This window comes from Anthonomus grandis, chromosome 10 (genome assembly GCF_022605725.1).
Source record: "Anthonomus grandis grandis chromosome 10, icAntGran1.3, whole genome shotgun sequence".
NCBI classification, from domain to species: domain Eukaryota; kingdom Metazoa; phylum Arthropoda; class Insecta; order Coleoptera; family Curculionidae; genus Anthonomus; species Anthonomus grandis.
Window position 1 is genome coordinate 4,048,113 of NC_065555.1, and position 14,586 is coordinate 4,062,698.

Consider the following 14,586-nt stretch of genomic DNA (forward strand, 5'->3'; position numbering starts at 1 on the left):
GTCCCGACTGGAATTCCTCTATATGAAGTGAACTGTATACTCGGTGTCTCTAAAAATCGTCCAAATTAATTCCGCGGTTATAAGTTGATTTTTTTAAAGTCCACCCCGAATATTATAAAAGGTTTCAATAGGCTGATAAACCAATAAGTGTTTTGCGTATTTAAATTTTTACACTAGATTAAAAAACAATAATTTTTGTTTACTTAGCACTTATTTGTAGAGATAGTCGTCTGTGCTACTTTAAGATTACTATACGCCGGTCAATTGTCTACCTACATAAACTACCCAATCGGACGTCATTTAGTGATAATTTGGTTCGGTAATAATCAGCAGCCAAATCAATGAAACTATCCTGTAAAAGATTCAAATGCAAAAGGATAATAGTACGTTCCGGAAAGAAAATATGGAAAAAGGTAAATAACCACTATTCGCTTCATAAAGAAATCGTTTGTTTAAGTGAAAATTTTAGGTCCAAAATTTGGAAAAAGGCATGTGCAAGCCATTCTGTTATTTACTGGGGTGGCCACCGAACTGATGACCCGGATCACTCTCTCCTTGTCTATTGTCGCCATGACCGATAGCACCGCCTCTGTTAACGATAAAATTCCGGTAGGTACATTGAAATGTGAACAATGTCCATATTCAAAGTCCAAGATCTTAGAGACAAAAACTATATAGTTTTAGCAGTGGCGTTCTTTTAGAAATAGATGAAGAAACTGTACACTTTTATAATCAGTTTATTCTTCTCAAGCTCTTGGACTAATATTTTCTTAGTCCTAAATAACCCATTAGTGTGATAGCTAAATTAAATTATTTACATTTGGTTCCTTGTATGAAATTATAATTATATAGAATTTTTTTCGTTCAAACCCTCGGACTATAATAACTTTTTAGTGAGCAGCAATAGGGTTGTGATAAACCGCATTTTCCTGATAAGAGTTGTTCCGTTCAGTTGAATGCCATCTATTATAACTGCGATATCCGAAAACTGTGAAATTTTTTTTGATGTAGCATCAAATTCATTTTAATTAGATTTTTTGGCCGAAGCTCTTAAACTATTATACTGTCATGGCGTGTAGTGTTAATTACACTGGTGGCCAAAAGTAGATTGACAAATTCCATTTTTATGGATATATTTTATCTGAAGCAAAGGAAAAACCGGTTGAGCTTATTAGTGTTCAGGGATGTAAACAACGTAGTTTGAAGAAACAAATTCCATAGAGTTTTATTGCTTGCACTTTTTCTCAATATTTTTTTAATCAAATTCCAATAATTTTGTTTGACTGCTAGGTGGCCAAAATTGGATTGACAAACAACATGTTTATTCAGTCTCTGAGTTTTATGCGTTGGTTTCTATTGATTTGACTTTCCTTACTATTAGCTTTGAAAAATATTCACAATGCCACGTGGTATAACTTTATCGATCGATATTAAGATGCGAATAATCGACGATTACCGGAAAGGGGTTAAACAGGCTCGAAAATTTTCTCATTTGAGGGCAACAGCAAGGCAAATAATAAAACAATTTAATCTCCGTGGAAGTGTTGTTCCTCTAAAAAAAACTGGCCGGCCTACCAAAGAAGACCACCAGTCGTGTTGACAAATTAATTTTGAAAAAAGCAAAACTTGACCCATTCGCAACTTCAAAAGAAATCAAGCTGCAGTTGGAAGAAGAAGGTGTGGGTTCAGTTAGTTGTGGTACCATTAGAAGGAGACTTCAATATAGTGATTTAAAAACAAGACGCCCTGCAAAGAAACAACTGCTAAGTTTAAAAAACGCACGGGCGCGATTGCGCTTTGCTCGAGAACATAGTCACTGGACAGTCTGCGAATAGAAAAAAGTTATTTTTAGTGATGACTCAAAGTTCAATTTGATTAATTCGGATGGCAAAAGATATGTTAGGCGTCCTGTGAACCAAAGGTATGATCCCAAATATACGGTGTCCAGAGTCAAGCATGGATGATGTGGGGATGTTTTTCGGGCTATGGGATGGGTCCACTACACTTAATAGAAGGCACGATGGATCGTTTAATGTATAAAGACATACTGCAGGATATTATGGTACCTTACGCTGAGGAAGTTATGCCACTCAACCACTACTTTCAACTTGTTAGCGATCCAAAACACGCATCTAAGGCCGTTAAGCAATGGTTGACCCAAGAAAAAAATAATGTTATCAAATTGGCCGTCACAGTCACCGGACCTAAATCCGATCAAGTATATTTGGGATTACATTGATCGTCACATCCGATGTAAAAATTTCAAAAATAAACAAGAACTTTTTGAGGCTTTGAAGGCATGCTGGATATCCATTGACACGTCCTATATTTGACAATTTAATTAGGTCAATGCCCAAAAGGTTGGTGGAAGTGAGAAGAAATAGAGGCTATACAACGCATTATTGAATAAAACCCTTTACATTTTTAATTTTGGAAAATTGTTTAGTTTTTTAATTTTTATTTTATAAAATTGGGTATTACGAATAAATTGTTTAAATATAATTAAACATTACAAATAGACCCCGTTGTTTTTTAATCAGATATTGCCCCACCTAAGTTCTCATTTCCTAAACCATGATATAAACAAATTTGAAAAATAAGTAGTTGTCAATCTACTTTTGGCCACCAGTGTAAATTCCCAGTAGAAACGCTTCTTAGTGATAACAGGTTCCCTTTATATCACGACTGTAATAATAACCGAAAACCATAAAAATGTCAAATTTTTCTCCAAAGCTCAACAAAACATTTCATCGATAAGAATTGTTTGTATTATCACATAAAACCACTCAGACATAATAAAAAAACATATTTACATATTATTCATACAACCATAAAACAATGTAATCTCATTACAGGTTTTCAGTACAAAAAATGATCCAAATTCTTTGTTTCATTATTGTGAATGAACAAATGCGTGATCAGAAAAATGTAACTACCAATAATGGGTCATCTGCCTTAAATCTCTGATTTTTTAACCGTTTTTTACTATTTTGATAATATTTAATACTATATACCCCCATATTGATATTTTTTCTTTTTTAGAAATAGAGATACTCTTGAAAGACAGCTCTAATAAAAATAAATCGTATAGAATAACAAAACATGTGACTGGACATTCTTTATTTTTAGTTTTCTTACACTTATTTTATTTTATATTTATTGCTTTTGGTTGTTACCAGTGTAATCTAAAAATCTAATGACACTTTTAAACTTTTTGGATAGAAATAATAAAACAAGTTATTTGTTACACAGTAGTTCGTTTCTCAATCCCTTTATGTATACAGATGTTCTCAATTTAAACTACATACAGCTTTCAATATTTTGTGAGATATTCAAATGGACATTTTTCAAATTGACGCCTTGCATAAATATTATATAAAAGATGAAAAAATATTGCAGGCATATACACTAAATATATCCCCAATGGCACAGGGGTAAAAGGAGCTCATGAGCATTTTTGTGATTTTTCAGCAGAGCGATTTTAAGGTTGAAATTCTAGCTTATGAACGCTATGTTGCTTTTTTCAATCAATTAACTTTTTTTTTGTGAAAATAAAACAATAAACAAACTCCTTAAGTGTTTTGTGACTGTTTGTATTTCCATTCAGTACAAAAAAATAATAAAATCGCATACAGGTACAAAAGTGACAGGGGAAAAAGGGGTCCATTTTATTGAAATGAGCCTGTTCTTTCACAGTAATCATAACCTCGATCGTCGTTAGTGCGAAAGGCTCCAAACAATATTCCTAAAAAAATAATAGATATTACTATTGTAGATCTATAAAACCGACCTTATCCTTAAAATTTACTAATTCGTTAATTAGTGATGCGGAATGTTTGAAAAAAAGTCTTGCGCTACTTTGTTGCAAATTTTTGTTTTCAAATGCTGCAGATCCCGAAACTTCTCAGCAGATATTGGAAGCTGCCCTAAATATAAAATAAAATACGTAAAAAACAGATTTAATAATAATAAAAAAATTTGTACCTTCATAACTTAACTCAGCTGGCATAAATTCGTTGTCTTGAAGATGACGAACGATAATCGCGAAGACTTCCGGTTTTTTCCTTGCAGCAAAGCTGACTCCCAACATCCATTATATGTAGTGCGATACTGTATCAAAGGTCCTCTATTTATCTTAATTTCTCTGATTGGTCTAGATGGGAATGGCGACTTTTTTGCGTAACTATTGTCAAGAAATTTTCCCCAGCTGCGGAAAAAGGTGTGATTGACCTCGATAACCGTAAATGGAGTTGGGGAATGGCGGGATTCTTCCAATATTTTCAACCAGTCTTTGGGAAGATCTGCTCTGCTTTTTTGGTTTACGAGGCCAAAATTCTTATCACATTCTCGAATGGGGAACGTGATAGAAGCTGATTCTAACCTTTTCTCGTTGTTGACTAAGTTATGAAGAAAACGAAAAAAGGTAAAATTTTTTTGTTGGCCACTGCATGAATCACAAAATATTTGTAGGTGCTTTACTTCTCGATCTAGATGGTTATATATGAAGTTATGAAGCAGTGAGCACACATCATCTGAACCCCTTTTCCCTTGGGTTTCTGGATAGACGTAAAAATAGCTCTCAGAGGTAGACAATACGTGAACATTAAATGCGTATGTTGATAGCTGCCTTTTGTAATAGGTATCATTTGTTGGTATATTTGGCGCTGGAAGATTCTTGGCAAAATCCATACAAATTGCCTCTAAATTAGATTTTTTTTACTGTTTATCTTAGCCATCCTCTTCCTACTATAAAAAGTTTCCGCTTTTTTCTTATGTAACGCGTTTTCTGTAGTTAATCTCTCTATCTCCCTAGATATCCGTAAGATCTCCTCAAATAAGTTTTTCAGATTCTAAGTTTTTAATTTTTATTGTGAACTCATCACAGCTGCTACAAGTATCCGTTCATGGATAACCAAAGGAGATATTGAAATCACGGCAAAACACCTGCCTGTACGACCCGTACGATATTTTATTGCCAGGGTGAAGTTCCTTAAACATTTTCTTTATATTTAGCTCTTCAGAAAGGTATATTTTTGAAGGGTCCTTCAGGCCATAATGACTTCCACGACCTTTAAATGAATTGATATGCTGCCTGACTAGGCTTATAGTTTCTACTGGAAGCTTATTAGAATGGTTTGGGTGCCTACCTCGTTTATCTTCAGGAGCATATCCTGTTTCCTTCAAGGTTGCTACCAAAATTTTCTTGATATGCCATGTATAGCAAGCAATACATGCTTTACGGCACACGTCAAATTCCTCCGTGCTACCTGCTACCACAGCTCGCACCCTGTACTTGTAGGATGCACTGTAAGTAGTGCTTAGCACCTTCTCTCAATGTCTTACGTTGAACCGGAAGTACTGATATTAAGCTACTAAGGTATGAATTTTGAGCATTAGTCGACCTACGCATGTTAAAATGGTTTAATATGTTCCATGTTGTATCACTGGGTACAACATCAAAACACTTTTTTAAACAGTTGCAATTAGGGCCCATTTCATGAATTTGGAGTCTCATTTTCTTATTAACGTCCCTTAATCTGCCGTAAGATTTTCTTTTTTTGCTCCTAGGCTCCATTACACTATTTTTCAGGTTTAGTTCACCACTTTTCATAATGAGAACTTTTTGAGTTTTAAGGATAAAACAAAAAAAAAAGAAAACAAACAAGCACGCTCTCGTTGGTAGTAGACCGATCAACTGACGCAATAATACTAAACATTGGAACAAATTAATTTTAATAATAGCATGGTTGAAACGCATTACATGCAAAAACGCGCTCATTTCTACAATGAGCCCGTTTTTGCTCGGTTTACACGATAAATGAGCTGGTTCTACCCGTGTATAGCTTTTTTTTTTAAAGCAGATTTTCTCTTCAATGAGCACGTTTTATCTAGTTTGGAATATGGGAGGTAAAAGTACATATGAAATACTATCAATCCTGAAAATATCACAGTTTTGAGTAAAATCGCAATGAGCCCCTTTTACCCCTGTGCCCTTCAATGTAACAGATATGACTATAGCATACATGTTATAGAAAATAAAAAGATATTCCTGGCATATGTTTTATGGTGACCTGTGATATTCCCTGAATATGCCATGTGGGATATTCAACGTGTTTGTGATGTCTGGCAAGTGTTAACTCAATGTGGTCCGAAAACAAATAATAGTGATTCTCCGACATATACATATCGACTGTTTACTACCTCCTATATGGAAAAACCAGAATTTTACAGGAGGACAAAACCGTTTAAAAAATTAATTTAATAATTTTTAAGTGCAAAGTTATTAGAACATTATTGATTAGGAATTTCTTTATTTTAAGTGAAACAATTTTTATGTAATTTGTAAGAAAAAATTCGTTTTTAAGGTGTTTTTGTAACATAGGAGTTATTGGCATAGCTTTTATTGAAGATAGGAGGATTTAAATAAAATAGGGATCCAAACCTTAAGTTTTTATTTTAAATTAGGCGTAATTAAACAAATATTAATTAAAAATAATTAGTGCTTTATATTTGAATAATTAGTCTTCTTTATATGGCATCATAAAAACTGTGACAGTAAATGTTTATATTTTGATTTTTTTATCGAAATGTTGGATTTGTTAAGCTGTGGATAATTAATTATTACTTCGGATATTTTCTTAGGTCTTAAGGGTAGTGCTTTCCATTCATCATCAAATAGCAATTTGTATTGAATTGTTCCATCTAATTTGTGATGTAAAGCACGAATATTCGTGACTGTAGGATCATTGGCTCTGGTCGAATATTTGTATACTTCAAAAAACAAGTTTTTAAATAGTCTTTGAAAAAGTCATACCCTAATTTCACAACTTCGTATGGGAAGGGTTTGCTTTTTTTCTTTTCTTGCTTTTCTGCTGACTGAAATATGGTCACTTGGCCGGTGAATGTCTCTGTTTTTGAGCTTCCGCTCAATGCAGCTGTGAACGGAGTCACACTCCATTTGAGTGTGACCCCGTTCAAGAAATTTTTGAGTTACAGGAATCTTGTTTTTAATGGAATAATTAAGCAATGCATTGGCCAAGACTTTGTTCGGTTTTGATAGGTGCAACCGTCTGAATATATAATAACAATAAACTTTTTGTTGGCGCAGTGTCTGTCTAAATAATCAATAATGCATGAGGTAAACGCAGAAGCTACCACCTAGCAATCATATTCAGCAAACCAATAACATGATGGCTAGTAATATCGTACACCGTAAAATTGTGGCAACATAATTTAGTCTTGAAAAACACACTGTTTGCTTGAACATTCGGCCAAATTTTAATCGTCTGGAGGTCCATAGTAAGAACAATGCACTTTTGTTCCTGAGCTGAAGCTTTATCATTTTGCTTTTCTGTTCGTGCTCTATTTTTTAAGTGCTGATCGTCACTAATATTCCCAACAGTTTGACTGACGCAAATATCGCACTGTTCTTTTTTCGGTTGACATATTGCCAAACTACTATCATTGAATTGACAGTAAAATGTTTTGTTTGAAAGGTGTTTTCTATCTGCATTTTCGCAATATAATTGATAAAGCTGGCTTAATGACTTAAAAACAGGCTCCAAATAAAGTTTTGAAGAGTTGGCCCTATTGTAATGTGAAGGCAATTTTGATAACTGATGGTTAAAAAAATTCTTTAAGAAATAAATATCTATTTGATGAGGGTTGTTTTTCAGGTGACTTAAATTTTGTGCTTCCTTGCACTTATGCATAAAATGGATACTATTTTTTGTCCAGCTCTGCGCAGTAAAGGTTCCTAACCCAAGGGTATTCAGAAACATCTTTCTGCAGACTGGATATTTATTATTACTGAAAGTGAGCGTATAATTTAAGGTTTCACTTCTGCGAGAGCTACCGACCGTTGTTTTGCGTTTTGGAACAACCCCGGTAACGTGACTCACTACAAAGATTTTTCTTTGGTCCCAATTAAGCTCAGTCCAAAATTTATCAAATAAGCACTGCCTTTCTTCTTCAGTAAATCTTTTACACATTATTTTCTTTGATTTTGCACAAACCGAAGAAGTACACGTAGGTTTCATGGATCTGGGTGGTCGTCTAATTTGATTTTGTTTCCTTTTGGTTTTGTATACCCCAAGCATTCTTTCCCTTCTATTCTTAGTTTCTTATTCTGATTTTTCTTCCATTTATTTTCGTTTGCCTTGTGTCTTCTTTTTCTCCCCTCGCTCATGTTTCCGTATTCTGCAATATCCCAATATCTTCTTTGACAATATTTAGTTCATCATTTAGCTAGTTTTTAGTTTGCTTTACAGTACTGTCTTCATTATTAGCATCAGCTGACTGTGAATTTCATGTGGCTCACAACCAACATACGAGATCCCGACATTGTTGTCAACACCATAATTATTTAGCGTATCTTGGCAATCGAAATTGTTACAGTCCTGAAGGAATTCCACCGAATTTTCTTGTGTAACTAACACAAAATTAGCTTGAGAAGGCGTCAATGGAATAGATTGGTCTTCAAGAGATGCATGTTCTGTCTCTTCTCTTACCATGCGAATAATTTTATCTTTTGACATTTTGATCTTAAATAAAATACAACAAACTCTAAGTATGCCAATGGATTCTATTAAAAAAGTTGCCTATAGAATGTTTTACAAATTTTGAACTATCTTGAACAATAAACAAAATTTAAAAATCATATTTTTTTATCTACACTTTTTAATACACCCACATAAACGACAAGTAATTTGATGGCCCTTGTACATTTTTATATTATTAATAATTTATTATTGTTTTTTCTAGTTACAAAAATATTATGGTATCAATAATAATAATAATAATTCACCCATATTAGGCTTGCTATGTATCCACAAAACTGCAGCGAGTATGCAAAATATGGGAATGGAAATAACTCTTATCTGCACACTGTTTTATTTTAGAGGTTTTTCTGCATAAAATATTATATCTTTTAAACAATTACAACAGAAAATTTAAGTTCTTGGTTAACTAGAATACTTATATTGTTATTAAAACATTATAAATTTAAATAAGACTTCCCAGCTAATTTACGCGTGGTGCTGTCCATAACACAATGCGAGATAAGAGGCATTTCTTTCACAATATTTGGCTTGTACAGATTGCTGATATTGACAGTTGAAAATACGCGGGAACTTTAAAATATTTATACTTAGGAGGTGTTTCTATTCGATAGATAAACAATTTAGTCAAGTAAAAATCTTATATTAGAAAAATGTGGTAGATAGGAAGTATTGGTAGTAAACAGTCGATATATGTATAATCATCTTCTTTGCTAGACCTACACATGGAAAGACCGCGACGTCATCCTCTCCTCCTTTTATTGGGGCTACCTGGTGCTCCTAGTGGCGGCCGGGCAGGCGGCCAAACAATACGGCCCCAAATGGATCCTATTTACCGCCCTAACGGTAAACTCCTGCGCCACCGCCCTTATACCACTCGCGGCCGCCTATTTAGGCTCCAAGGGGGTTATGGCCTGTAGAATCATGCAAGGGATCAGCCAGGGGGGCGTATACCCTTCCGTACACACCATGCTAGGACGCTGGGCGCCACAAAACGAAAGGGGTCGCATGTCTACTTTTGTTTATTCAGGTTTGTTACTATACGATTTTATATGGACTCTATTTAATTACTTTACAAACATCATATAACAGTAATTACATAAAAAGTTACTATAGACTACTATAGTTAATTTAGCTATTATAGTTTATCGAATTATGATGCGTTTTAATATTGATACAATCGAGCACCTAGATCTGAAACATCTGTATGTGGCGGTATCAAATCATGTTAGTTACTTTTAGATATAAACTAATAATATTTTCTATTATAAATATTGTCACAAAGATAAGAAAGGTTAAGAGACTAAATAAATTAGAGAGAACATACATATATATTAAAAAATTTAAAATACAACCAACCATGACACTATATCTATCTGTGATCAAAGCATCCGGCAACAAGTTATACAGTTTAGGTCCAAAGTAATTTATATGTTACATTAAGATTATTAGTACTTACTGGTAGTTTAATTTGCCTCTTGCACCTTAGTTCTTGTATCATAATTATGATTAACAAAAGACTTTCAATTAGGTCGAATATGTATATAAGAACAGATTGTGAGAGTGTAAATTGATCGAATGTTAAAAATATCTTTATTAAATAGTAAATGCGTAGGCTACAATCTATCTTTTTCAAAATATATTTTTGTATTCTATTTAATTTGTACAGGCAGTTATTATAAAGTCCTCCCCACACCAATATACCATATAATTGATTCCACAAATGTTTTATACAACATTATTAAAGTCTTAGTATTTAAAAATTCCCTCAATAAGTAAAATTTATGAATTAGTTTTCGAATTTTGTTGGAGGTTGCCATTTCACAAACTTATCAATTACAACTCCAAGGTATTTGGTAGATGAAGTTTCTTTAATACAGTGATAATCTACTAAAATAGAACTATAATGTGGTCTATTCGCATTAGTAAGTGAAAAGGCTATGTATGTTGTTAATGATAATTTAAACATTTGAAGCCATTTTTTTATTATATAGTTAAATTATTTACAGATTTATCTTTCACAATGCCCCAAGACTTTCCTGAAATCACAATGGCTGTATCCTTAATAGTGAGTTGATATTATAAAGAGTACTGGGCCCAAAACTGTTCCTAGTGAAATGCCAATCTTAATTTCCTGTTTCTCACTTAAGATATTATTGACCTCAACCATTTGTAGTCGCCCTGATAAATAACTCGAAAACAACTCCAAGGCAGTACCCCGAATTCCATATCTTTCAAGAACATTAAGAAGTGTATATTATGAGGCACCGTATCAAAAGCCTTTGCAAGATCCAGGAATATAACCAAACATGTTCTGTTTGAATTTAAATTATTTACTACCTCAGTTATTATTACTATTATTAAATCTAATGTAACTCTTGCAGGAATAAGTATTGCCTCTATTGTCTGCTTACCAGTGACAGGGGCGATTTGTAAGTCTTACCTCGGGTGGCCGGTTTCCCTGTACCTGTTTGGGGGTTGCGGCTTTTTATGGTCTATTTTGTGGTTGTTTTTCGGTCACAACAGCCCGGCCACTCACCCTACGATTAGTACGGCGGAAAGACGATATATCGAAGAGTCTTTGGCACAGGCTGAAGAAACCGAGGTAACCCTATTGATGGGGCAATATATATATTTAAAAAAAAACTATTTCAGGTAATACCAACCCCTTGGAAAGCGATACTTTCGTCACCACACGTGTGGGCCTTAGTAATCCCCACTGCGGGTTCTGGCTACGCTGTTATATTTCTACAAAACGAGATGCCCACCTATTTAAAGACCGTTATGAATTACGACGTGGATGCGGTAAGTATAGAGAGTTTTGAATTTCCGTCCCTCCTGTAAAGTGAGAAATTAATTTTTCTTTTAGAGCGGCTACCTTAGCTCATTGACTTCGGTCATAGGGGTGGTTGGGATCTACATTTATGGGCCATTATCTGACTTTTTGATCGAAAAACGTTATCTCTCTCGTACCAATACCAGGAAGTTTTTCGAGGTTTACGGTAAGAACATAAATCAAGAATTTCGATATTAATATAGAGGTGTTCTGGGGGTTGGATTTGAGGGTAGAAACTCAAACGAAAAGGGACAGTTTTGATCAATTTATTCACACTCTTTGACAATGTTTGCACAAAATAATTTAAATATTCTTAAAGGGATTTCGAAAAAATGAAAGGCATTTTTTACTGAGCAATTTCATAGATGAATATTTTATGTACCTCGAAAACTCTCTGAGTTAGAGGCTACTTTGTTAATCAAGGTCCAAAGACCACCAAGTTTGAAGTTTGTAAATTCATATTCTATCGACATTTTGTATTCATTAGCAGACATTTTTAGGCATAACTTAGAATCCACTTAAATTTAAGGGTAAAACGTGATTTTAAATTAATGATATCGGTAGTTAGGGCAGTTTTGGTTGGAGCACTTTTTCTGCTAATTTTCTCATAAAAAAATCATTTTTCTCAAGCATACTTTTACAAAATAACTAATATATTCTTAAGGGTCTTTGACAAAGCAAGGGCATTTTTTACTGATCATTTTCATATATGAAGGATTCTTGTACCTCAAAAATTCTCTAAGTTAGAGGTCATTTTGTCAACCAAGGTTCAAAAACCACCAAATTAACTGAAATTTTTAAAACGCATTTTGCAAACGTTAATTTAGGTTAATTACTTGGGTAGCTAGGGCAGTTTTGGTTAGGACACTTTTTCTGCTAATTTTGTTACAAAAAAATCACTTTTTTCGCGAATATTTTCCCAAAATAATTAAAATATGTCTTGGATGAACAAAGGACGTTTTTTACTGAGCAATTGCATATAAAAACATTGCGTGTACCTGAAAAAATCTCCGAGTTAGTCCAAATATGAATTTCTTATTCCAACACACGGACACAATTGAACCCAACTTAAGATCTACTTAATATATTTTATTCGTATTTTTTAAACCTTAAATTAGAGACCCTCCTGATTCAATGATAAAAACTTGGCCTCGAATTTTAAATTAATAATAAAAAAACGACAATTTTCAGCATGCTACGGATCAGCAGCATCCCTTTTGGTCCTGGCATACCTAAAACGGTCCCAAGAGCATTTGGCCGTTTACATGATAGCTGTAGCCAACGTGTTCGGTTCGGGAATACTCTTCGGACACTCGGTGAATCCCATCGATCTCTCCCCGAGATTTTCCGGGATCATTGTGGGACTCGCCAACTCGATGTCTAGTATTGCCGCCCTATGTGCCCCACTGTCCGTTCAATATATCGTCACTGATCAGGTAAAAACAACTTGGGAACAAACCCTTTTTTTCTCTTAATAGCATGATCATTTTCAGACAAATCCTTTACAATGGCGGATCGTGTTTATAATCGCGGCCATCGGTTACGTGCTACCAGCAACGGCATTTATATTATTTGCCTCTGCCGAAAGACAATGGTGGGATGATGGGGCTGTAAAGGATTCAACTACAAACCAAGCAAGAGTCAAGAAGATCAGCACCATAGAACCGGAGATTTTAAGGAAGTTTAGCACATCCAATACAGTGCAGATCTAGTTACTGCGGGGGTTAATTGTAGGCTCAAATTAAAGACTGTGATACTTCATAACTTAATATATTAGTTTATAAAACTGATTGAGTTTAATTAATATGAATTAAGGCCCTTGGGGTAACGAAATTTGTACAAACATATCACCATGATATATCGTCTTAAAATATTGAACTAGAACAAGATCTGGTTAATCAGCCGGCCAAAGGATTGGCATGTATTGTAACACTATTTATCCGGGTCTCCTTAAGGGGTTTGAAATTTTTCGGATTCACTGGCAATTTTTCCAACTCGTCTAGGGTTTCAAAGCCATCGATAACCCTAAATCGCCACAAAAACATGCACTATTTTAAAGCATAAATAAGTAAAATCGTACCTTCCAAATATGGTGTATTTCAGATCCAAATGTGGTTGGGCAGCATATGATATGAAAAATTGACTGCCATTTGTGTTCGGTCCATTGTTGGCCATTGACAAAATTCCCCTAGTATGGTGCTAAAACAATGCTACACCTACATACTGATACTATAAGCGTAATTTAATCCTACCTTGAGTTGTTCTTTGAACTCATCTTCAAACTTTTTGCCCCAAATCGATGAGCCTCCTTTGCCAGTGCCAGTGGGATCGCCGGTTTGCACTATAAACCCTTTAATATTCCTATGGAATAGACAACCGTTATAATAGTCGCTGGCACATAAAGCAAGGAAGTTTTCACAGGCTTTCGGGCAACTCTCACAGAAGAGTTCTATTTTTATTTTGCCCACGTCCGTGTGTAGCGTTACCGACTGGAAAGTTTAAAATGGATTGTTTAGCTTAATGGGGCACCACTGAAAAGTGATTCTATGTTTACCATTGTAAGAAGTATGGAGTTTGACGGGTATTTTAAATGTTTAAATTCTTGGTTTCGACTTTAACAGTAAATTCATTCTTCGAGAAACTACTTTTAATATGTATGATTTTATTTCACATTTCTAAAGCTGATTAAAACGTCCTTTCGTTGACCAACAACAAACTGCACAATATTTGAGGTTATGTGTACACTACTGTACATTTCAGGTTATGAGTCTTTTGAGGTTATGCCATAACCTATAAATAAGTTGTTAGGTTGTTACAATGTTTCAAAAACTACTATTTAAGCTTATGAACATATGGTAATAGGAAGCATTGAAATAATAAGATAAATAACTCAAAAATTGAAAGAAAAATGGTTTACTCCTGCTGCATGTCAAAACATGCCCTTCAAAATATGTCAACAGTGTCAAATAGCTTATATAAAATTTTAGGTTAGGTATTTGTTTGTTTGTATATAATATATTTTCCCCTTTTATACCTCATTCCTTTAGGATGTAATGGAAGAGCAGCCAGGTCCGGCATTTCCCAATAAATCTTCCCTGAAAGAATCCACGTTAACAGCTGAGTGAGTTTCACAAATTTCCGCCTTTAAAAAAAACATATTCCCCATTATTTTTAGCACAAAACCGTTTAAAT

At 34.3% G+C, this 14,586-nt stretch overlaps 2 protein-coding genes across 2 annotated transcripts; one reads left to right on the plus strand and one right to left on the minus strand.

The window, feature by feature from the left end:
* Nucleotides 1–221: 221 nt before the first annotated feature.
* Nucleotides 222–13,180, plus strand: LOC126740875 (putative inorganic phosphate cotransporter). Its single transcript, XM_050447040.1, has 8 exons — nt 222–413; nt 470–609; nt 9,276–9,588; nt 10,943–11,163; nt 11,214–11,363; nt 11,428–11,560; nt 12,586–12,830; nt 12,888–13,180. Exons 1-8 carry the CDS (start codon nt 368–370, stop codon nt 13,104–13,106), a joined length of 1,467 nt encoding a protein of 488 aa, XP_050302997.1. The 5' UTR covers nt 222–367; the 3' UTR covers nt 13,107–13,180.
* Nucleotides 13,149–14,266, minus strand: LOC126740882 (peptidyl-prolyl cis-trans isomerase-like 3). Its single transcript, XM_050447047.1, has 4 exons — nt 13,949–14,266; nt 13,647–13,883; nt 13,475–13,593; nt 13,149–13,419 (listed from the first exon to the last, which is right to left on the minus strand). The coding sequence occupies exons 1-4, from the start codon at nt 13,949–13,951 to the stop codon at nt 13,293–13,295; spliced, it is 486 nt and encodes a 161-aa protein (XP_050303004.1). The 5' UTR covers nt 13,952–14,266; the 3' UTR covers nt 13,149–13,292.
* Between the last annotated feature and the right edge of the window lie 320 nt (nt 14,267–14,586).

What these genes read in the sequence shown, in the direction of transcription:
- LOC126740875 (XM_050447040.1), top strand. Translation starts at nt 368, where the DNA reads ATGCAAAAGGATAATAGTACGTTCCGGAAAGAAAATATGGAAAAAG. An exon ending in GTCTACTTTTGTTTATTCAG is followed by an intron (nt 9,589 to 10,942) that starts GTTTGTTACTAT and finishes TAACTCTTGCAG; the next exon opens with GAATAAGTATTGCCTCTATT. An exon ending in AATATATCGTCACTGATCAG is followed by an intron (nt 12,831 to 12,887) that starts GTAAAAACAACT and finishes GATCATTTTCAG; the next exon opens with ACAAATCCTTTACAATGGCG.
- LOC126740882 (XM_050447047.1), bottom strand. An exon ending in AGTTCAAAGAACAACTCAAG is followed by an intron (nt 13,594 to 13,646) that starts GTAGGATTAAAT and finishes GCATTGTTTTAG; the next exon opens with CACCATACTAGGGGAATTTT. An exon ending in AAATACACCATATTTGGAAG is followed by an intron (nt 13,420 to 13,474) that starts GTACGATTTTAC and finishes GTGGCGATTTAG; the next exon opens with GGTTATCGATGGCTTTGAAA.